The following is a 23618-nucleotide window of genomic DNA, read 5'->3' on the forward strand; positions in this document are numbered from 1 at the left end:
TGAACGTTTTCGAAGTCAAACGGATTTCCGGAACGGATTCCATTTGACTTCTGAGGTACCACTGTACAGCCCAAGTCTTGTCTCTGCAGTCTACAATCTAAAAGCAGTCCCAGATGTGGCCTTCAAATTTTAGAGAATTCATGATTGTTTCGTATAATAATCTTGTAATTGATTCACCATTAGTTCGTGTATGCTATTCTTTGACCTAAGTGATGCCCTTCTTTTGCAGTTGAAGCAGCTGGAGGAAAGGCTTTAGCATGCATTGTCAATGTCAGAGAAGAAGAGCAAATTGTCGATGCAGTGGATCAGGCTGTCCAGAAATTTGGAGGTAAATTAAATTCTGAAGCTTATGTTGAGGGTAAAGGTAAAAGTAAGGTAAAGGTAAAGGGACCCCTGACCATCAGGTCCAGTCGTGTCCGACTCTGGGGTTGCGGCGCTCATCTCGCTCTATAGGCCTAGGGAGCCGGCGTTTGTCCGCAGACAGCTTCCGGGTCATGTGGCCAGCATGACAAAGCCGCTTCTGGTGAACCAGAGCAGTGCACGGAAACGCCGTTTACCTTCCCGCTGGAGCGGTCCCTATTTATCTACTTGCACTTTGACGCGCTTTCGAACTTCTAGGTGGGCAGGAGCTGGGACCGAGCAATGGGAGCTCACCCCGTCATGGGGATTCGAACTGCCGACCTTCTGATCAGCAAGCCCTAGACTCGGTGGTTTAACCCACAGCGCCACCTGGGTCCCATGTTGAGTGTAGTAATCACTGATTACACAGTTTAAAAGCTTTTCTAAATTCAATAACAAAACAGCGCACAGAAACGCCGTTTACCTTCCCACCAGAGCGGTACCTATTTATCTACTTGCACTTTGACGTGCTTTCGAACTGCTAGGTGGGCAGGAGCTGGGACTGAGCAACGGGAGCTCACCCCGTCGCAGGGATTTGAACCGCCGACCTTCTGATCGGCAAGCCCTAGGCTCTGTGGTTTAGACCACAGCGCCACCCACGCCCCATGTTGAGTGTAGTAATCACTGATTACACAGTTTAAAAGCTTTTTTTAATTCAATAACAAAACAATTGTGTTAAATAATTATTTATTTTGTAAAAATTTATATACTTGCTTGAATATATTTTAAAAAACCCCAACCTTCAAAGTGGCTAATCATGGTGTAATAATTAGCATGTTGTTTTAAATGGTTGACTTTTATGACGCGTAAATGGCTTATTTTTAAAAATCAGGGATAGATGTTCTTGTGAACAACGCAAGTGCTATCTCTTTAACTGGCACACTGGAAACGCCTACAAAAAAAGTGGACCTAATGATGAGTGCCAACACAAGAGGAACTTACCTCACGTAAGTGTTTGTGGATAACAAATCTTTAAAAATAGCTCTGCAAACTCAGTAATTCTTTGTTCACTAGATCAAATTGGAAACATTATGGGCAAAACACGATCCTGGAAGCTTTAGAGTCTGTTGACCTTTTAGAGAGAAAGGTTCTGAATTTGATAATTGTTGTAAGAAAAAACTGCTCCTTTGCCCTTACGGGGTACCCAAGAGTCCGTATAGAGTCCTTATGTAGGTTCCCTATCGGTAGGAGAAAGTTACAGAGGCCAACCAGAGAATATTGAGAAGCAAAGCAGCTAGTAAGCCTGATCTTTATTAACTGTTGCAACAGCATGCTCACAACCACACGCTGGAGGGAGGAGGGACCCAGAACATTGGGTGTGCAAGATCTTATATAGACTTTTGAAATTGCCCACTGCGATGAACCTCCACTTCAGACTCTCCCCTCGTTACTAAGTGAATTTTTAAATCAGGTGTTCTGGGTCAAATTACAGTGCGCCCCACCTTCTTCCTCTGAGGTCCGTCTGTTATTTCAATCCCCTTTTATCTATAATCTGGGGATCCCTTAGTAACGGGAGTTTTCCTGTCCAGTGGCCGTGGACGGTTATATCCTCTGCTCTGGGCTTCAGGGGTTAACCTATCCTTTGCCTACAGTCTCTCTTTATTAGATCCCCTCGCTAAGCCCTCTTAGCAACTCTGTGGCAATACCAGGGTTTCCGCCCACTAGCCCCTCCTGAGGGAACTCCAAGACACAAACTATCGCCCTTCAGGTTAGTTTTGTCCTTTCCCTGAGTTCACCTCCTCAAGAGCCTATATAACTCGCTGGACCAAATGAACGGTGATATTTTCTTAGCTCAACAATAAGAGGTCTTCATTTCTTACAGAACATAACGGTTTCAGTGATGGTTCATAAGCTTAGTTTCATAACAGTGTAAACTCTTTCCTTCAGCAACATATACACATCTTCAACGATCCTAACCTAACCTAACCTAAACCTAACCTGGCCCCACACCCTCCTTCTTCCAGTCACCACTCTCCTCACACTAACGGCTGCTCCCTCCTTTTAAAGAGCGGAATGTCCCGCCTCCCAAGGGGTATCTGCCACTCAAACTGGGGTGCCCATTAACTCCTAAAACATCCCTTAACTTAGATCTGATTCATTACACCCACCCTGTAGCCCAAGACCACCCCCCTGAAACATAATACATACATCACATAAGGAGGCCGTCTACAGCAGAAATCCTGTTTGCCAGGGTACCTTATAATGGTCACTGATTGCTTTTACCTGGGCAGTCTGGCTACTCTTTTGTGATGGTAAATACTCAGTTCCTGAATCCAGGTCACAGGTTCACCCTATTCATACACAGATACGCCCTTAAGACAGGATTTGTGAGCAAAGAGACAAGGGGGAGATTTCCCCCATTTCGAAACATTTGAAGTCAATTTGGGAGAATCAAAATGGTTTCAGGACTGATTTCCTGTACTGTTTTCAGACATGTCGTTTATATATTTATGTATATGTTTGCCTGGTACATTTATGAACATTTATTTTATATATTTGAGACCTTAAATTCTTATAACGAATCCAGCTAAATTCTGCATGGGTAATTAGAAGTCGGAATGTGGCGACTGGGAACAACAGTACAGTGCTACCTCGGAAGTCAAACAGAATCCGTTCCAGAAGCCCGTTCAACTTCCAAAACGTTTAGGAACCAAAGCGCGGCTTCCGATTGGCTGCAGGAAGCTCCTGCAGCCAGTCAGAAGCCACAGAAGACTTGAGGGACGTTCGGGTTCCAAAGAACGTTCGCAAACCAGAACACTCACTTCCAGGTTTGCGACGTTTGGGAGCCAAAACGTTTGACTGGCAAGGCGTTCGTTCGACTTCCAAGATACGGCTGTATCTGGTGGTCTTGCATACATTAGAAGTAAAAGGCCTTACCTATACAAATTGGTCTAGTTTCTTGGCCATTTGATGAAACTCCTCTCATTTCTCTTCCGTATCCGCCATGAAGTGTAGAAATGTGCTCGATTTTTAAAAATAAAATAAAAGGCAGTGATTGCTTTCAAAGATATACTGTGGAAGTTATCAGTTTCCAGGGCAGAGGTCATACTCCATGATTGGGTAATCGCAGCCCTAGAGAGTCTTAAATCCTTGGCTTTAGGAACTTAACTTGTACCAAGGATATTTTTCTTATCTTCTTTTCTCTTGCTTCATTTGTTGATCTTCCTTCTGGCTTGCTCTTTTCCTTGGGCTTGTGCAGAAAACGCATTCCCAGGCCTGCTGCTGTTCCCTTGGCTCAGCAGGAACAGCACAGAGGCTTGTGCAGTACGAGGGGACCTTGCGCAAGCCAAGCCTTTCAGCAGCCCCACCCGCTTTCTTTTGATAACTGCCGTATATCCAGTAACACAGGCCTTTCTGGACTCTTAGAGGCGATGCTCAGCTGACAGGCACCATTTGGCAACGTAAAATGTCCCTCTTTTTCCCTCCGCTTTGCCCAGCTCAGAATGTTTGCGTGTTAGCAGGTAAGAGAGGAGGGAAAGGGTATTCAAAGAGTGCTACCATAGTGGATATAAGAGCAGTTAGTGTCTTTGGCCTCTCTCTCTCCCCCCCCCCCTAATTTAAATGCTCTTTCATTTGCAAGTTCTCAACAATCTTGGCACACTCCACAGTGGCCAAGAAGCAGAACCCTGGTGGCAGCTGTGCAGATAGGATCAGACTGGATTCTCAATAGCTGGGGTCGCCAGGGCCAATGACTACTAGTCACTACCATACAGTGTCCCCAAGTACACTCTTGTATAAAGGTAAAGGTAAAGGTACCCCTGACCGTTAGGTCCAGTCGCGGATGACTCTGGGGTTGCGTGCTCATCTCACTCTATAGGCCAAGGGAGCCAGCGTTTTTCCTCAGGTCATGTGGCCAGCATGACTAAGCCGCTTCTGGTGAACCAGAGCAGTGCATGGAAATGCCGTTTACCTTCCCGCCAGAGCAGTACCTATTTATCTACTTGCACTTTGACGTGCTTTCGAACTGCTAGGTTGGCAGGAGCTGGGACCGAGCAACAGGAGCTCACCCCGTCGCGCGGATTCGAACCGCCGACCTTCCATTCGGCAAGCCCTAGGCTCTGTGGTTTAGACCACAGCGCCACCCGCGTCCCTACCCTCTTGTATACTGTCATGCGTTTAAAAAACAACAACATGGATGGTTACATTTCTTCCCAGGGGGAAATGACAAAAATGCTCAGTTGGAGACATAACTGCAAAGCCCTACGCAATGAGAAGGCCCTAACAGAAGGGAACAGTGTGTACATTTGTACATTATTATTATTATTATTATTAATTTCGCACCATTGCAAGACCTTCTTCCACATACACCCATCTGCCACGATGATGACAGTTTTGCTAGTTGTGTAATTAGCGGCTGGTTCAGATCAAGTTTAATACTGTTCTAGTGAGCCCCACCTCACTAGGCTGGTTCAGATCAAATTTAATACTGTTCTAGTGAGCCCCACCTTACACTTATTTACCCTCCCAGTGTCCTTGCTTCTCTTGAGTCTCTCTCTCTGCCTCCTTTGCTCCTGATCGTAGTTGTCTTATCACTGTGACCAAGTCCAGCTGAACTGGGGCAAGCTGCAAGGTTCCCCCTCCTCCTTGCACAAGCGCTGGGATGCTGCTCCTGAAAAAAAAATTGCTCTTTTCTGGAGCATCAGGTTGGGCTACAAGTTTTGTTATTGCAGAAGAGGAAAGGCACAGGTAGCCAACGTATTGCTCTCCAGGTGCTGTACTCTTAATACAAATCCCATTAGCTTCAGCCAGCATGGCGCATGGTTGGGGAACATCTGGAGGCCACCACATTGACTGTCCCTGGGTAAAGGGGTTAGGAAGCTGTGTCTATTCTTTTTAGCCCTCGGGCGTTAATGGAGATTATACTGCTACTGCCTGGCATTATTGACAGTGAGAGGGAACAACAGGTAAGCCCTCCAACCAGGACTTTTTTGAGGGAACAGCCTTCTTGTCCCAAGGCCTCTGTTGTGGTGCTTGGTCTACTTCCAGGTTATTCTTACGGAACCAGGGATAGAGAACTCCTTTTGGCTTCCTAGGCTAGATCCTTATCAGGATTGACATTGCGAGCCCAATTTGGCAGGTTAGTGGGGCACCCACTTGGCAGTCACATGACGCAATTATGGTGTCACATGATTGAAAGATGGGTGTGGCCACCCACTTGTCTGAATCCCTTGCACAGAGAAGCTCAGCACACAACAGCCATATTGTTCGGTCGAGTGTTCGGTGCCTCCTGTTCATTTCTGATCTCTGACATTTTCGACACTGTTTTATGTTCTTAATTTTATATCAGTTTCTGACTACATTTCATCATTATCACTGCATTGTAAACTGCTTCTGCAGTGTGCTGCTGGCTTAACAGCATTTATGAACTTGAAAATACTTGCCTAAGGGTTGTCTGTAAAGGCATTCCTGTAGCTCCTATAGAACTACTATTTGTTTGTTCTGCATCTGCAGAGATAAAAAGCATTTCCACCCTAATGAAATTGAAATTACTGAGAAGTAGGTAGCTGGTTGTGGAGAAATGCAGCCATGTCGACACTGTTTGTTTCATGAGGCTACATCTGGCAGTTTTAACTGGCATCCAAAACTGACATGCTAAATGGAGAACTTGCTCCATGAATTTCAGTATTCCTTTTGTGAGAATTTGCTCCGAAAACAGAGCCTTCTCAATCTTGAAACATTCCATTGAAGCAGTCATCAGCAAACTCTTGTGTCTTATTACTCTTGCCCTAGAGCTGTGTCTTGACACCTTCAATTATTAAGATCACTCATGGCTTAAATTCATTGGTTGACTAGAAAGCCTAGAAGCTCAGGGCATATCTTTTACTAACCCTGCTCAGCTTTTTAATTACGTTGCATTAAAATGTGCCTTTATAACTGTAAACGTGTATTTCTTTAAAAGAGAACTTCATGCAAAATTCCCCAGGAAAGCAAATACCTTTGACAGTATAACATGTGGAGGAATGTTTTGATGATACAGGGGTACCTCTGGATGCGAATGGGATCCGTTCCGGAGCCCTGTTCGCATCCTGAGCAGAATGCAACCCGCAGCGCCGCTTCTGTGCACACACGGGTTGCGATTTGGCACTTATGTGCATGTGTGTGACATCATTTGACACGTCTGCGCATGCACGAACTGCCGAACCTGGAAGTAACCCGTTCTGGTACTTCCAGGTTTGGCGTGTTCGTAACCTGCGCCATTTGCAACCCGCAGTGAGCGTATCTAGATATATGACTGTACTGTATGCTTAAAGCTGCATTGGGTCCACTGGTTTTTTGGTGGGAGAGATATTTTTCTCAGTATATTATTTGCTTGGTAGCATTATCTCTGACCAATATCTGCAGGCAGTTTTGATAGTTCCAATTCTCATTTATGGATTTATGGGAATATCTTGGGGGGGGGGATTCTCTTAATTCTGCAATACGTTAAATGAGGAAAATAGCTTCCCCCCTTTTAAAAAAATTACTTTAAAAAAACAACACTTATTTCTAAAGAGAATTATTGAGCCCAAAGTTATGCCCTTTTGAAATCTCATTGGGTTTAATAGCAGAGAGTTTAAACACACCCACCTCTCTTATTAATAACCTTCATAGTGATGGACTTCTGGGTGTTTTATCTATTATTTATTTATTTTATTTTATTCATAAGTGGGATGGAAATGTAATAAAAAGTATGCCTTCTGTAAGTCCCAGGCTGTATATGCAAGGGCCAGTTGTGTGTGTGTGTGTGTGTGTGTGTGTGTAACACAGAAAAACCAAAATCTGACCAGAGCTCATGATATAAGTACAAGCAAATCTGACTCTATCCCCTTGTGTTTATTTGCCTCTCCAGATCTAAAATATGCCTCCCTTATTTGAAAAAGAGTAAGATTGGCCATATCCTCAATATCAGCCCACCGATTAACCTAAACCCTATCTGGTTCAAAAATCACTGTGGTAAGTATAGTTTTAAATGCTCATTTATGTTGAAATTCTCCCAAACTCAAGGAAGTGTTAAAAGCTGCCTCTCTTCTACCTCTTCTTTTCCTCTGCAATGGTACCTTAGTTCTTAAACTCAATCCGTTCCGGAAGTCCGTTCCAAAACCAAAGCGTTCCAAAACCAAGGCGCGCTTTCCCATAGAAAGTAATGCAAAACGGATTAATCTGCTCCAGACTTTTAAAAACAACCCCTAAAACAGCAATTTAACATGAGTTTTACTATCCAATGAGACCATTGATCCATAAAATGAAAGAAATAAACAATGTACTGCAGTCACACAATCAATCAGTAGCTGAACGGGGTTCTACACAGTCACAAAAACAAAAACAAAAAGCCTCAAAAACGCAAAATAAATAGCAAAAACAGACAGGCCTCAGTGCAACACTCAAAATGGAACTGTGGCACTCAAAATGGAGCGTGTTCAGCTTCCGCAAAAGGTTCGCAAAGCAGAACGCTTACTTCCAGGTTTGCTGTGTTTGGGTTCCAAGTTGTTTGAGTACCAAGGTGTTTGAGAACCAAGGTACCACTGTACTTGGATCCTGAAAATTTGTGCGGAAATATTCTTTAAATCGCTGCACCTTGTGTTCACATCAGCAGCTCCCCTACTTAATTCCCAAATAGCCCTTAAAAGGTAAAGGGCCCCCTGACCATTAGGTCCAGTCGCGGACGACTCTGGGGTTGCGGTGCTCATCTCGCTTTATTGGCTGAGGGAGCTGGCGTTTGTCTGCAGACAGCTTCCAGGTCATGTGGCCAGCATGACTAAGCCACTTCTGGCGAACCAGAGCAGTGCACGGAAACGCCGTTTACCTTCCCACCGGAGCGGTACCTATTATCTACTTGCACTTTGATGTGCTTTCCAACTGATAGGTTGGCAGGAACAAGGACTGAGCAATGGGAGCTCACCCCATCATGAGGATTCGAACCGCCGACCTTCTGATCGGCAAGCCCTAGGCTCTGTGGTTTAGACCACAGCGCCACCCACGTCCTCAAATAGCCCTTAGAGAGTTCTAATATAGTCACACCTTAATTCCTTTTTCGGACTGAGCTGGTATTTATGTCACTGGAGAAACATGCCCCCACCAGCCTAATTTAGGGGGAAACACGAGGTATGCAGTGCCACAGAAAGTGTGTCTCATTAACTGCATGCCGTTCCCCAGAAATAATTCCTAGGTTATGGCTGTATGTCAAGGGCAAGCTTTATTTCTCAGTCAGGTGCTCATGCGCAACAGAAATGGCCAACTTGTGGCCCTTGGCACTCAAGTGGTTCCTGTGTTTATTTTTAAATTTTAATCTGATTTAAGCCACTTCAGAAAGCAATTTCTCAGCTCCTTCACTATAGGACCGCTGTTGCTATCAATACATGAAAAGAGGCAGAAATGTGAGATAAAGGGGGGGGGGAGGAGAGATCATGCATTAGTTACAAAGATAGGAAAGAGATTCTCATTGGGGTGAGGGAGACAAAGGAAGATATCTGACTTATTTGTCCATTTCACCTAGTAATGTCAGTTCTAACTTCCCTAGGTCTTGGGCAGATAATCTTTCCCTTCAACCGTTCTAAGAAAAAAACTGCTCCCTTTCCCTTATGGGGTATTCCGGAGTTTGTATAGAGTCCACTGGAGAGCCAGTGTGGTGTAGTGGTTAAGAGTGGTAGACTCGTAATCTGGGGAACCGGGTTCGCGTCTCCACTCCTCCACGTGCAGCTGCTGGGTGACCTTGGGATAGTCACACTTCTCTGAAGTCTCTCAGCCCCACTCACCTCACAGAGTGTTTGTTGTGGGGGAGGAAGGGAAAGGAGAATGTTAGCCGCTTTGAGACTCCTTCAGGTAGTGAAAAGTGGGATATCAAATCCAAACTCTTCTTCTTCTTCTTCTTCTTCTTCTTCTTCTTCCTTAAATGGGTTCCCTAACGGTAGAAGAAAACAGAGGCCAACCAAAGTATATTGAGAAGCAAAGTGGCTCGGCTAGTAAGCATGATCTTTATTAAAGGAAATTAACTGTTGCAACAGGGTCTCCACTCACCACATGCAGGAAGGAGGAGTACTCTGAACAATGGTGTGCAAACCCTTATACAGACTTTTGAAATTGCCCACCCTTGTAGCCCAAGACCACCACCCCTAAAACATCATACATGCATCACAGAAGGAGGCGGCCTACAGCAGAAATCCTGTCTGCCAGGATAATTGTCACTGATTGCATTACCTGGGCAGTCTGGCCATTCTTTTGTGATTTTTAACACTTTAGTTCCTGATTCCAGGTCACAGGCTCACCCTATTCATACACAAAAACGCCCTTAAGACGGGATTTGCAAGCAAAAAGTCAATGGGAAGGCTTTCCCCATTTGCCTCCCTTACTGCAGAGGAATATTTGAGGTCATTGGGAGAGTCAGAATGGCTCCAGGATTGCTCTCCCATACTATTTCAGACACATGGTTCATATATTTAGATATGTGTGCATTTATGAATGTTTATTCTATATCTGAGACCTTAAAATTCTTAGAACGACCTGCTGCCTGATCCTTTTAAATAAGAGCCTTCCGCATGCGAAAAATGTGCTATTCTGCTAAACTACAGCCCCTTCTCCCTCGTTGTACATCAAGCCCAGATATTAGCGACAACCTTCTAACACCACTTACAAAACCAGGGTTTCCGTGATGCTCTTCGACGCAGGATGTCCCATTGTCCCTTTCACACAATGCAATGTCGGACAATGAGATAATTGCCTGTTTACAACATTCAGATTGTGAAACTTTTTAAAAAAACAACTGTAATTTAGATAAGAACATAATGGAAACCTTGCTCTACATCAGCAGTCTGTTTCCCCTAATTTCCAACCAAATGCCTGTCTCTTTCTTGGCCCAGGTAGGTAGCCGTGTTGGTCTGCCATAGTCGAAACAAAATAAAAAAAATCCTTCCAGTAGCACCTTAGAGACCAACTAAGTTTTTTCTTGGTATGAGCTTTCGTGTGCATGCACACTTCTTCAGATTTTCTTTCCTGGCAATCCCCTATCCAACTACAAGAGTTTTCCTCTGAAATACGAACAGTACGTACTGCATATAGGAGGAAACATTTTCGATGTCTAAATCTAGTTTTCCATCTTATTCTAGCTTATACAATTTCTAAATATGGAATGTCCATGTGCGTGCTGGGAATGGCAGAAGAATTTAGAGGAGAAGTTGCAGTCAATGCATTATGGCCTCAAACAGGTTTATATATCTTTTAAAATATATAATGTTTTTGGTGGGTTGGCTGAGCTTAATTCTTGTTTCAATGTGTTCAGAGAATATGATGTCTTGCATTTGTTTAAACTGTATACACAGTTTCCCTTCAATATTCAAGACTTCTGAAGCATATGTATTATTATTATTATTACTACTACTTACATTGTTTTTGACAGTGTTTCTCAAACAGTGAGTCTGCCCCTGCACCGCCATTTTGTGACTGGTGGGACTTAGTAAGTTTCAACCCTCCCAGCTGGGTTCTGGGGTTAGAAAGTTTGAGAACCACTGCTCTGGCTTGATGTGCTCCCACCTGACACTGCAAAGCTGACACACTGAAATGAACCATTTTTCAAAATAGTTATTTGTTTGAGATGCAACCCAATTCTGTGCATGTTTACTTGGGAACGTAGTCCATCGATTCCAGTGGAACCTACTTGTGAGCATTAAATGCCAGTTTGCAGATAGTAAACTCAGTCCTTTACAGCAGAATGCAGCAGAAGCAACTGTGGTTGGAATAGTAACACCAAAGGTTTTATTTATAAAGCACATAACTAAACAAGACGACTCTCACTTCCATCTTCTTTAGCAGAGGAGCAGAGAGAGAGCAGAGAGAGGGAGGAGACATTTAAATAGTTCCCATACTCATACATCAATTAAGTAATTAAAGGCAACACGCAACATTATGCAATATGAGAATGAGACATTACAATTCTAACTAACACTACTCTCAACTAAGTGCATATTTGATCAAAGCCTTAGGTTAACAGTATATGCACAGAAAAAGCTAAAAAGGTAAAGGACCCCTGGACGGTTAAGTCCAGTCAAAGTTGACTATGGGGTTGCGGCGCTCATCTCGCTTCAGGCCAAGGGAGCTGGTGTTTGTCCACAGACAGCTTTCTGGGTCATATGGCCAGCATGACTAAACCGCTTCTGGTGCAACAGAACACGGTGATGGAAGCCAGAGTGCCCAGAAATGCCATTTACCTTCCCGCCACAGCGGTACCTATTTATCTACTTGCACTGGCATGCTTTCAAACTGCTAGGTTGGCAGAAGTTAGGCCAGAACAGCAGGAGTTCACTCCGTTGCGGGGATTCGAACCGCTGACCTTCTGATCGGCAAGCCCAAAGGGCTCAGTGGTTTAGACCACAGCACCACCCACGTCCCCTACCCTATATGCACAGTATACCCATTTGGCAAGGAGTTCATCATACTGTTTTTGCTTAACAGATGTACTTTACCACTGCATCATATCTAAATCTAATTTTGTTAACTATATTGTGAAAAACCTAAGAAGTTGTATTATTACAGAACCAGAAGAGCAGATCTGAGTTTGTGTTACTACTCTTCTCTTAACTAGCCCCTTATTTTAACACTTAACTGGGGAAATTCACACATCTGCCATCAGGATGAGGTGGAGAGGGACCAAAGCAGTTACGGGAAGATTACCTTTCCTTATAATTTCCCTGGGGCGACATTTTATTTTGTGAATATAATGTCCCTATGTTCAGCAGAGATCGCTCTCATAATTCTTATGCAAATTCAGACAGAAGTCTGCTATGGGTGTTGAGGGGATAATTTTTATGCTTGGTATTCTCAGAAATTCATATTTTGCTGCATAATATGTTTGCTCATACCACAAAAACCTAATCTGCAGCTCAGTTAATACATATGTAAAGAGAAGGGGTGTGTGTGTGCTGGTTCACACCTAATGCCGTGAGAACAAGTACTGTAAGCTTTTGAGTACCCAGAGTGAAAATAGTGGCTGCCATGTGTTTGCACATGGCTTGGCTCCAGGTATTGCCACTAGCAGCCGTTTCAGAGGAGGAGTGAAGCAACCGCAGTATTGGCTCTCTGTACCTGAACACTTGCTGGTTCTTGTTAAGTAGTTGTTTGGCTTAGCGTTATGTGTGAACAAGGTCAGAGAGAGAGAGAATGTGACAGTTCCATGGAATATTAAACATGTCTGGCCCATTATCGGCAATGGCTAGACTTCAAGATTTTATAAACTTTAAATCTTTACTGATCCTTCCACCACCTTAGATATCTAAAGCATGGGTAGGCAAACTAAGGCCCGGGGGCTGGATCTGGCCCAGTTGCCTTCTAAATCCAGTCCGTGGACGGTCCTGGAATCAGCGTGTTTTTACATGAGTAGAATGTGTGCTTTTATTTAAAATGCATCTCTGGGTTATTTGTGGGGCATAGGAATTCATTCATATATTTTTTCTTCAAAATATAGTCCGGCCCCCTACAAAGTCTGTGGGACAGTGGATCGGCCACCCTGCTGAAAAATTTTGGTGACCCCTGATCTAAAGGCTGTTGGTAGACAGTGCTATAGATCAGTGTATCCTAAACTTGGTCCTCCAGCTGTTTTTGGACTACTGTTACCATCATCCCTGACCATTGGTCTTGGTAGCTAGGGATGATGGGAGTTGTAGTCCAAAACCAGCTGGAGACCCAAGTTTGGGAAACACTACTATAGATCCTTTATTCATGGGATAAAGGCTGGTAGCCTGACTGTTTTTAACTGCCAAATTTTAATGAAACACAAAGCAGAAGTTATCTGTTAATCAGGGTTTTGAAAACAAGGTTTAACCATGGCTTCAAATCCTGTATAATAGCAAAGCCTTTTTAATAGTACCCATGTTTGAGGTTGGTGCCATCCGATCTATGTACCTCCACGATAACCTGAGCATGCAAATGAGTTTCTTGCGCCCGCACTTGACATATTAGGTGTATACCTAAAAATGTAAGATGTGAAGAGGGAATGACAATTCTTACAAGGCCATTTGTAGTGATACAGCCAAGGATGTGGTGGTATCAAAGTCTAGAACCATAGACTTGGAAGGGTCCGTATAGGCCATCTAGTTCACCCCTTGCATGACACAGTAGAATAATTGCTAACTTATCCCCTCTCTCCTTTGTGTGTGCCTTTAGCTATATATACCTCTGCAATGGATATGCTGGGAGGAGCTGGCGTAGAGAAACAGTGCAGGAAAACAGATATACTAGCAGATGCCGCGTACTGCATTTTAACAAAGCCCAAAACTTTCACTGGAAACTTCGTCATTGATGAAACTTTATTGAGAGAAGAAGGAGTTCAGAATTTTGATGTATATGCGGTTGCCCCAGGTAATCTAGATTTATTTTCTTGCATATTGCATTCGTATTTGCCGGTCTACAAATATATAGCCGTAAACCATGTATTTTGTGCTTGCAATACCATGAGTGTATTAAGTGTTTCCAGATGTCCCATTTATGACACAATAAGTGTACCCTGGTATCTTATGTATAGTGTAAAGTCATAAGTCTGTCTTCATGGTTGTGCTAGGAAACACCCAATAGCTAAGGTTTGGAGATGCCCTCAGTCTTTCATTTACATCTATTTAACTGCATAGCGTTATGCTGCCATACAAAATACGGACTTTTTCATTTATTGTTTCACTCGTGTTTTTAGGTCACCCTTTGCTACCGGACTTCTTTTTAGATGTGGATCCCGAAACACTAGCAATGAAAATGGAAGCACAAGGTGAGCACATAATTGCCTGCACCCGACCCAGATGTTGCTGGGCCTAAAACCGGAGGTCAGAACTAAGCCTCTTACACTCCACCTGAACAGTTTTCCTGGCTGCAGACCTTTCTGTGCCAAGCAAACAGAACAGAAGTGCCCTTTGTTAATTTCTTTTTTATTTTTTATTTTTTTTTAATAAGAATTTATTGGCATTTTCATAACAAAACATAAACCCTCACCCACACCTACATATATAAATCAAATAGAAACACAAATACAATTCTTCTTGTTTACACACTTAAGAAAATATTCTAGTTCCAAATCTTGACAGTTGACTTCCCCCACCCTCTCTCCTTCGGTTTTATATCCATATTCTACTTTAATAACATCCTTTCTCTAAAATTTTTATTCACTTAATAAAATTCAAACCTTAAACCACAATCTTAATAACAATTCTTTGGATCTTAACAAATTACTCTTATATTAAATCTAAACTATTCTTCTTCCCTTAAACTGCTGCTAATATCAAAAAATTTCAAAATATCCCTTTTCTTATTAAAAATTAAAATAAAGCTTACTGTCTTAACCCTCCGATTTCAGATTACCATAACAAAGCATTTATATTTTATACTTAATATAGTTCACCCTATCCCCCCTCTGTCCAATGTCCTTCTCCATCTTTCACCGGAACCGCTCCTCAGATTGTCCTCTTTTCTTATACGTCCACAGAACCAGACAAACCAGACACCGTCCCCAACCATCCTTGCATCGAGCATCAGGATACACTGTTCATCTCTCGGCTTCTCCCATTCAATGCTGCATTCTTCTATTTGTAAATATCTTAATTTCTTGACCATCGCTCCCGAGCTCACACCTCGGGGGCTGGATATCACATTCCTAGCCGTTCTCGGGCTGCCACCACCGAGAAACGCTTCTTTTTCCGGGGATCGCCATGCCAACTCGCTGAATTTTTCAATTAACTCCCTCAGCTCTTTGCCCAGACTTTCTTCCATAGTATCGAGTATCTGGAAGGTCTCCTCTGTGGGAAATAGATTTTTCTTCAAATCCCCACTCAAAACCTTCAATTTCCGATTAATCAGTTCCAGTTTCAGTATAATAATCCTTTCTTCATCAGTTAGTTCAGAGTCCAAAACAGTTTCAAAAACAAAGCCCAACATGGTGAGGACGGGCATAGGTATCAAATTTCAGTTTCTATTTCAGTGTTGTTCATCATATAGCAGTAATTTTCCACTTCGGTTCAGAGTCTTCGCAGCCATTTTCTCTGAAACCGGGGCGCAAAGACTAAAACTTTCAAATGGAATATTTTCCATCCTCTTCCTCCCCCAAGGGAGATCTATAAAGTCTCACTCCTCAAAAAGTCTTAACAATATATCCATCCAATAGCAACAGTATCACAATCTGTTATTCTTCTCGCCTCCGAAGGGAGACAGGCAGACTTCCTTTATCTAAAGCCTCCAGGGTCGTTAAGTCGTTAAGTCTTTAAGCTCAGCAGTTAATCCAATTAAGTACTTACGACCTCCAGCTTCTTTTCCTTTCATCTCTCAGGGAGAACGTCGTCGCTCACCACGGCCAGTTCTCGCCGCTTTTCCGCCCGGTTGGGGCATTTCCCCTAATGGCCCGGCTCCGCATTCCCTTCACCCCCACTCCCCCTTTACAGGGGGAGCGAGGGAAGGGCGCGTAGCCTAGCGGGCCCGCCGGGGAGCCCGAGGCACGGGACACTCTTCCCGGCCTCACCGGAGCCCCGCGTAGCGGTGGCGGGGCTCCAACCCCCGGGCTGGACTGGGTGGCCTCGCAGCCGAGGCAACCCAGCGACCGCCCGCGATGGCGGCCTCGCCGGAAGTCGCCCTTTGTTAATTTCAGCTTTGACAGGGCTTCACGAATCACAGATGTTGTATATTTCACTCATATTGTGTAACATGAAAATTGCAGCAACAGCTCTACATAAAAAATACATAGATGCCAATTTTTTAAAATACACACTTTTATAACAATTTTCTTTCATTTCAAGTTTGCAAATGTTCCCCTTCCCCAGTACACTTTTCTGTTTGTTTGTTTGTTTGTTTGTTTTAATTCTAAGGCACATTACAACCCTACAAAGAGGCTGGGAGGTCTTATTTAACTAGACAATTTTTTTCCAAACTTTCTTATCTAGCATTCCCTGCGATTATGGAAATATGCAGTTAAATGTCTCTTCTCTTGAATTCCATCACATTCAAACATCAAGGGGAAAGCTCCACTGATTGGTCATTTTTTTGCTGTGGATTGAACTTGAGACCTGCATATAAAACGTGCCCCCTACCCCTGAGATATGACACCTTGCTCCAGTATTTCCCCTGCTTTAGTGCTCATGACCGCCGACCTTTTTCTCCTTGTTTGATACGAGTTACTGAGTGCACACTATTGTAACTGTTGACTCCCTTGGTCAATGTTGGTCCTACAGGAGCTAATCCGTCCTTCAGAGAAGGAAAAAAACAAGACTTTCCCAAGCATGAAGGTCCTGACAAAACTAAATCTGAAGGCCCTGACAGAGGGAAGCTCCATGTGCATTTTGCTGCAGAGAAATCAGGGGGGCCTGTAGCAGAAACCTTTAAAATTATAAAAGGTGCGATCAGTGATGAAGTTGTAAAGGCAACCCAAGGAATTTACCGGTTTGAATTATCTGGTAAGAATCTTTCTACCTATTTAAGAGTTACTGAAGTTATGTTGGGCGGACCTAGGATCACTGCTTAGGCAAGAGGCCTGCATTCAAAAGTACCAGCATGTGTACTTTGCAGAAAATATGCCAAAACACCTTTATAGTGGTGGCAATTTTCAAATAATTCACACTCGGTGCTGTCTGAAATATTTTGAAAAAACAAATACGGCAATCTACTTAACACACACACACACGGATATGTTTTATTCATGAATGTTCACATGGACACACGGAGAAGAGATTGGGCATCTACATTAAAAGTAGGCATGGGGTTGTTACAACAAAACAGCGATCACACCAAAATTGAGCAAAAGTCATTTGTGATGAATGGGGGGAAAGTTTTGTTTACTACCAGGTGTGCTACTGTTCTTGAAGGTACCAGACAATATCATTCTCTAGTGGTTAGCATAAGCTGGGTTGGCAGTGGAAGTTACAGGGGCAGCATAGTGCTGTTGTTAAGGGAAAGAAATGTCATTACAGTGGAACCTCGGGTTACGTACCATCCTCCTTACGAACGCTTCAGGTAATGAGCTCCGCTAACCCGGAAGTAGATTCTCCTGGTAGCGAACTTTGCCCTGGGATGCAAGTGGAAGTCGTGCATTGGCGGCGCAGCGGTAACGGGAGGTCCCATTACCGAAAACACACCTCAGGTTAAGCAAGGACCTCCAGAACAAATTAAGTTCGTAACCAGAGGTACCACTGTAAAAGGTTATAATGAAACTGATTTTAAATTTCAAAGGATGATATCCAACATTAGTCATACTCTGGATAGACCCTTAAATCAGTAACTGGAACCAGTTACTGATTTCAGTGGATCATTAACTCTTGAAAAGACTTAATTGGCTCTTGCTCCTTATCGGACATTGGTTCAGCTTAGAAGCGAATGTGTCTAATTTTATGTGGCATAATTTTGGCATTACTCTTTTGTTAGGTGAAGGAGGAGGAACATGGTATATTGATCTTAAGAACAAAGGTGGCAGTGTAGGAAGTGGAGAACCACCAGGAAAAGTTGATGTGGTTATGAGCATGTCCAGCACTGACTTTGTAAAAATGTTTTCAGGTAGGTATTGGGAACAGCTGTCCTTTCATTTAGCCAAATGTATTCGTGTTCAGCTATTCCGTTGGACTTTTGCTAATCTTAAATGTGTCTGCTCGTAGAGCTGCTTGCATTTGATAAATTATGTATTTCATTCCAGTTTCTTTATTCTACCCTTTGAGAAGAAACCGCTAGCAAAGTCTCCTATATGCCCAGGAACTTCTTTTCTTTTTGTAGAAAGGGTGCCATTTAAGGGAAGCGTTAGAAGTGAGCAGAGAAGAGTGTTGGTGGAAATATTCCACATCTGGGACGCCAACAAGTTCTTCACCATTTCACCACCACCATTTTACAACAAACCTGTCCCGTCCCCGTCCCCCCACGTAAAGTTAGTAGCAAGTGGTAGGATGATGCAGATAATCAGGGCTGGTGCAATTTAATCAAATGCATGTTTACTAAGTTTCACTGAGCTCACAGGAGCTTCCTCTCATGTAAAAGTACACAAGAATCCATGAGGTGTGGGGAGGTCTATGCAGCACGGAAAGCAGCAGGTGAGCATTTTACTCCAACCAAAGTTGGAACTGGACTGAAGCCCTTCCTTCGAGCTTACAGCTCCTGAGACAACCCCCCAGCCTAAAGGCGAGCACTTTCTTCTCTGGTGTATATCCTACACCAGGGGTGGCCAACTCCCAAGAGACTACGATCTATTCACAGAGTTAAAAACTGGCAGTGATCTACCCCCCTTTGGGGGGTTCAGGTTAAAGTTGTTGAGCTTCTTATAGGGAGCAGGAAAGCCCCGATTTGGGTGGGGTGGGGGGCGCTGTGATCTACCAGTGATCTACCACAGACGATCTACCAGTAGATCACAGTCTACCTGTTGGATGGGCAGGCATTGTGTAGCAGGAGGTTTGAAATAGACTCGGGAGAAGGGCCATGGCACATGTGCATTGCATACAATGTGTGACTGTCGTACAGACATGATCTTGCTTCCTCACCACGCATGTGACCCTATAGTTACTCACCTGGAACAAGAATACAGGCAACTTCTTATTTGCACAGGGGTTGCGTTCCAGGTCATTGTGTACTTGCGTGAAATCGGAAACCCATTGAAAAAGCTCTGTTCCACCCCGCCCCCATTCCATCCTTTTTGTGACATTTCAGTGACATTTTTTTAAAAAATAATTGTTTTTATTAACTTTTCTGCTGTTTAACATATATAATAAATTTATCTCTCTCTCTCTCTGTTTTACTCCCCACTTCATTTTCCATGATGGTTTTATTTCTCTCCTTCTGCTGCACCCTACATTCTATCTCTTATACCATAACAACAATACTATATTCTCTCATTTTTTTCTGTTGCTCATAATTCAAATCCTGCTCGTGAGTTCATCGTACAGTATGATTTCCTTAAATAGTCGGGAAAAGGCTTCCATTCCTCCACAAACCAGTCATCGTTAGGTTCTCTTGTTTTAGCTGTTAACTTTGCCATTTCAGCATAGTCCTTTTTTAAAAAACAAAACTTTATTAAAACGTTTCGGTGACGTCTTTATGACGTTTCTGGTTCACTTCCAGGTTCAGCGCTGTGTGCAATTGGAAACATAACAGTCACGCCTAAAACAAGAGTTACCTGTGATGCTGTGCGTTTTTTATGAAAACAGGAGGTGGCAACATCACATTTAAAGCTATCCATGTCATTGTTGGTCTTAATAGTAGAGAGGTTGCTTAACTGAAAAACATGGCAGAAGCGCTGCAGTTTGCAACTTTTTGTGGTGCCTTAAACCATTTTTTCTCTCTCTTTTCAGGCAAACTAAAGCCAACCCTGGCTTTCATGTCTGGAAAGCTGGCAATTAAGGGTGACATGACCTTAGCAATCAAGTTGGAAAGACTGATGGGTCAGTTTAATGCCAAACTGTGACGGTTTATGGTGTCACGTTGAACTTTCAATAAATATGCAGTTACCTTGCTGTTTCAAGATAACTTAATCCTTGCTCTTGTTTAAAATACTCTTAATCTATAACTTCCTGAATATATGACGTTTTGTAGGGAAAAACTGCACCAATTTTTAACTTTGTTTACTTGGAATGAAAATCCTAGTGATTAAAGTGGGATGTATTTCATAGGAAGTGCATCTAGATTAGCTTGGAACACATTCCCCCCCCCCCCCAAGAATCAATTCACCATAAATTTGCAGAAGGACATTTATTCCTTTTGGTGACACTGTGAACCCCCATATTGGCTTAGATCATGTTGGCATTTTCCTTTTCTGAGGTATCCATGTTTCAAACTTTCCAAGGGTTGGGTTCTCTTAAAACCCATGCACCAGTGAATACAACAAGTAAATTGCACTGATTGGGGGTGGCTATGAGTTAGACCTTCATTCCCCAAAAGGAAAACTTGATCCTATGTCCTGTTACTTTTCGAAACCCAAAGAATACCCCATAGAATCATTTGGTATGAAAGCTCATTGACTTCAGCAGAGGACACCAGGCTAGAATTTCCCAATAAATTACCGTATTTTTCTATCTATAAGACGCACTCATGTATAAGATGCCCCCTATTTGGGGGGACTCAGATTTAAGAAAATTGGGGGGAGATGGCCCCGTGTATAAGACGCCCCCTAATTCTTGACATTATTTTTTAGGAAGAAAACCTAGTCTTATACACAGAAAAATACAGTAACTCAAATACACGTCTGTCTTTTTCTTTGTCAGTACTGAAGTTTTGATTTATATGGTTTATTTTTAATGTTATTTAAAAAAAGGGATTTGGGCTTCAGTTACGTAATTTACTTTTTCCTTAGAATTTTTAGACCGAGGTCAGTAATCAAATATTTTTATTTTTAAAAAAGGGGCGGATATATGTGCCTTGCAACAGAATCCTAACTATGTCTACTCAAAAGTGCCTATAATATTACCTCAGAGAGTAGTATTTTGGAATGAAATATTTTTAATACATTTGCTCCTGTGAAAAACTGATCCTGCCAAACTGTATTTAGAGAGATAGTTGAAATAAATTGTATCTTTTTGTGTGACAAGTCTGTTTTGCTTACAAGTTCTCATACTATGTGTAGTGCAAAAACAAAACAAAAATAGTTCCTGACACTTGGGGCTGCAGCATTGGGTGGGTGGGGGGCGTTTGTGTGGAAAAGTACAGTGGTAACTTGGTTCTCAAACTTAATCCGTTCCGGAAGTCTGTTCCAAAACCAAAGCGTTCCAAAACCAAGGCGCGCTTTCCCATAGAAAGTAATGCGAAATGGATTAATTCGTTCCAGACTTGTAAAAACAACCCCTAAAACAGCAATTTAACATGAGTTTTACTATCTAACGAGACCCTTGATCCATAAAATGAAAGCAATAACCAGTGTACTGCAGTCACACAATCAACCAGTAGCTGAACTGGGTTCCACACAGTCAGAAAAAGAAAACAAAAAAACCCCGCAAAAACAAAAATGCAAAAGAAATAGCAAAAAGAAACAGACCTCAGCATAGCATTCAAAACGGAAGTGTGGTACTCAAATTGGAAGCGTAGTACTCAAATTGGAAGCGTAACACTCAAAATGGAGCACGTTCAGCTTCTGAAAAAAGTTCACAAACCGGAACACACACTTCCGGGTTTGCAGTGTTTGGGTTCCAAGTTGTTTGAGTACCAAGGCATTTGAGAACCAAGGTTCCACTGTACTGAAGGCTCCTGGTTGTTTTTTCTTCTTCTTGACATAATGGACAGGTGGGTAGGCTGTTTTCGGTAGAAGGGGAATGCAGGTACTGTATGCAGTCCGTGCAAAGTATAAACAGGTGGGTGTTTTCTTCTTGCATAATCCTTGTCAGGTTTTTCTCCCCCATTTTATTTATAAAACAATCCCAGCACATAATAGAATTTAAAAAAACAACAACCTCTAAGCAGTTTACAAAAAGCCAGTGAAACCACAGCATTAAATAAAGTTTCCTAAATATAATATCAAAGCAAAATAATAAGCAAAAATGAGCAGTCTAGAAACAAAAAAATTAAAATGCCACCGGGAAAGCTTGGGCAAAGACAATCTTTGTCTCTGCCTCACAAATTACCTGAGGGAAAATATTCCATAGCGTGGGTTGCTATCTCCAAGAAGACTTGCGTCTGCATTGTAGCCAAGTGACAACCTGCTGGTCACTGTCCCCTTGGCCTCAGGTACCTGGAGAGGCAGTCTGCTAGGTACAGTCATACCTTGGATCCCAAACACTTTGCAAGTCGAACATTTTGGCTCCCAAACTCCGCAAACCAGTTTGCGAACATTATTTGGAACCTGAACGTCCAATTTGGCTTCCAATTGGCTGTAGGAGCTTTCCGCAGCCAACCAGAAGCCGCGCCTTGGTTTCCAGCCAGTGTGGTGTAGTGGTTAAGAGTGGTAGACTCATAATCTGGTGAACCGGGTTCATCAAGACAATTCAATAAAGTCATAGTAATACATAGCATTGCCAAGATACTTCCTAATCACATGGAACCTTACTCTAGAACCCTGTCCACACAAGAGTAGAGGCCACACTGCTGGGAAAACCTCTTTCTGATTTCTTGTGATTTTGTATAGGATTGCAGAGTTGGAAGGGATCCAGAGTAGTCCAGCCCCCGCACAATGTAGGCATCTTGCCCATTGTCTCCTCCCAGTGAGAAGAGAGCCAGTGTGGTGTAGTGGTTAAGAGCGGTAGTCTCGTAATCTGGTGAACCGGGTTCGCGTCTCCGCTCCTCCACATGCAGCTGCTGGGTGACCTTGGGCTAGTCACACTTCTCTGAAGTCTCTCAGCCCCATTCACCTCACAGAGTGTTTGTTGTGGGGGAGGAAGGGAAAGGAGAATGTTAGCCGCTTTGAGACTCCTTCAGGTAGTGATAAAGCGGGATATCAAATCCAAACTCTTCTTATTCTTCCAAACGTTTTGGGAGTTGAATGGAGTTCCGGAACGGATTCCGTTCAACTTCCGAGGTACCACTGTATTCTGGTCCCACGTTGTTTAGGGGTTTACATGTCAATAACGAAACCTTGAACACTGCTGATAGCTAATGGGATTCTTTACAGCCCGGCTTTCTCTCTCTTCCTCTACTCATCAATCATATTTACTATCCTTGGGAATGTGCTTGTGTTTTGTGACAAAGAATGTATACCTTACTACAGTCTCATCTAAAAAAAGGGTTCATCCATACGCCTATGCATTTGGCAGAATGAAGTGGTAGCATGAACTGGACTACTTCAGACTGCAGGTGGTGTGCTTTTTTAAAAAAGTTACTATGATTTAGACTCCGTAGCTGTGTTTCTCATCCAATGAGGCCCACCTACCCACCCAACGAGGTGTGTATACCTGTATGAAGATTTCGGCAAGGGCCTGAGTGTTTCCCCCTAAATATGTACAATATAAGTCAAAACTAAAGTCACAATATTTAAATCATTTTGAAAATTCAAGTAAAATAATTGAGGGAGCCGTATTTGAGGGGGAGCATGGAATTTTTATGATAGTTTAATTTGGACATGGGTTTTAAAAGGTTGAAGGACACCGCTTGAGAGATAGAGAGGGAGAGCTGCACAATGTTGCAAACTTCCCATTTGGGGCATTGACTCCACCCACTGTTAGCTGCAGTTCCTGATTAACTAAATGACTCTTAATCGGGGGTGCAAGTTTCCCACCCCTACGTTAAGGGAAGATAAAAAGTCCACATGTCTCCAGGTTTACTACACAGATCTTCTTCAAGGTACAGTGGTACCTCTGGTTACGTACTTAATTCCTTCCGGAGGTCAGTTCTTAACC

General features: G+C 43.0%; 1 protein-coding gene across 1 annotated transcript in view; it reads left to right on the forward strand.

Moving 5' to 3' along the window:
• Positions 1-19829, forward strand: part of HSDL2 (hydroxysteroid dehydrogenase like 2) — a 28545-nt gene extending 8716 nt beyond the window's left edge. Inside the window, exons 3-11 of the mRNA XM_033173267.1 lie at positions 230-328; positions 1232-1346; positions 7229-7332; positions 10479-10577; positions 13528-13722; positions 14048-14119; positions 16563-16784; positions 17749-17877; positions 19653-19829. Coding sequence (XP_033029158.1) covers positions 230-328; positions 1232-1346; positions 7229-7332; positions 10479-10577; positions 13528-13722; positions 14048-14119; positions 16563-16784; positions 17749-17877; positions 19653-19765 — 1148 coding nt within the window. The 3' untranslated portion in view covers positions 19766-19829. The remainder of the gene's footprint in view (positions 1-229; positions 329-1231; positions 1347-7228; positions 7333-10478; positions 10578-13527; positions 13723-14047; positions 14120-16562; positions 16785-17748; positions 17878-19652) is intronic.
• The last annotated feature ends 3789 nt before the right edge of the window (positions 19830-23618 follow it).

Source organism: Lacerta agilis, chromosome 16, assembly GCF_009819535.1.
Source record: "Lacerta agilis isolate rLacAgi1 chromosome 16, rLacAgi1.pri, whole genome shotgun sequence".
Taxonomy (NCBI): domain Eukaryota; kingdom Metazoa; phylum Chordata; class Lepidosauria; order Squamata; family Lacertidae; genus Lacerta; species Lacerta agilis.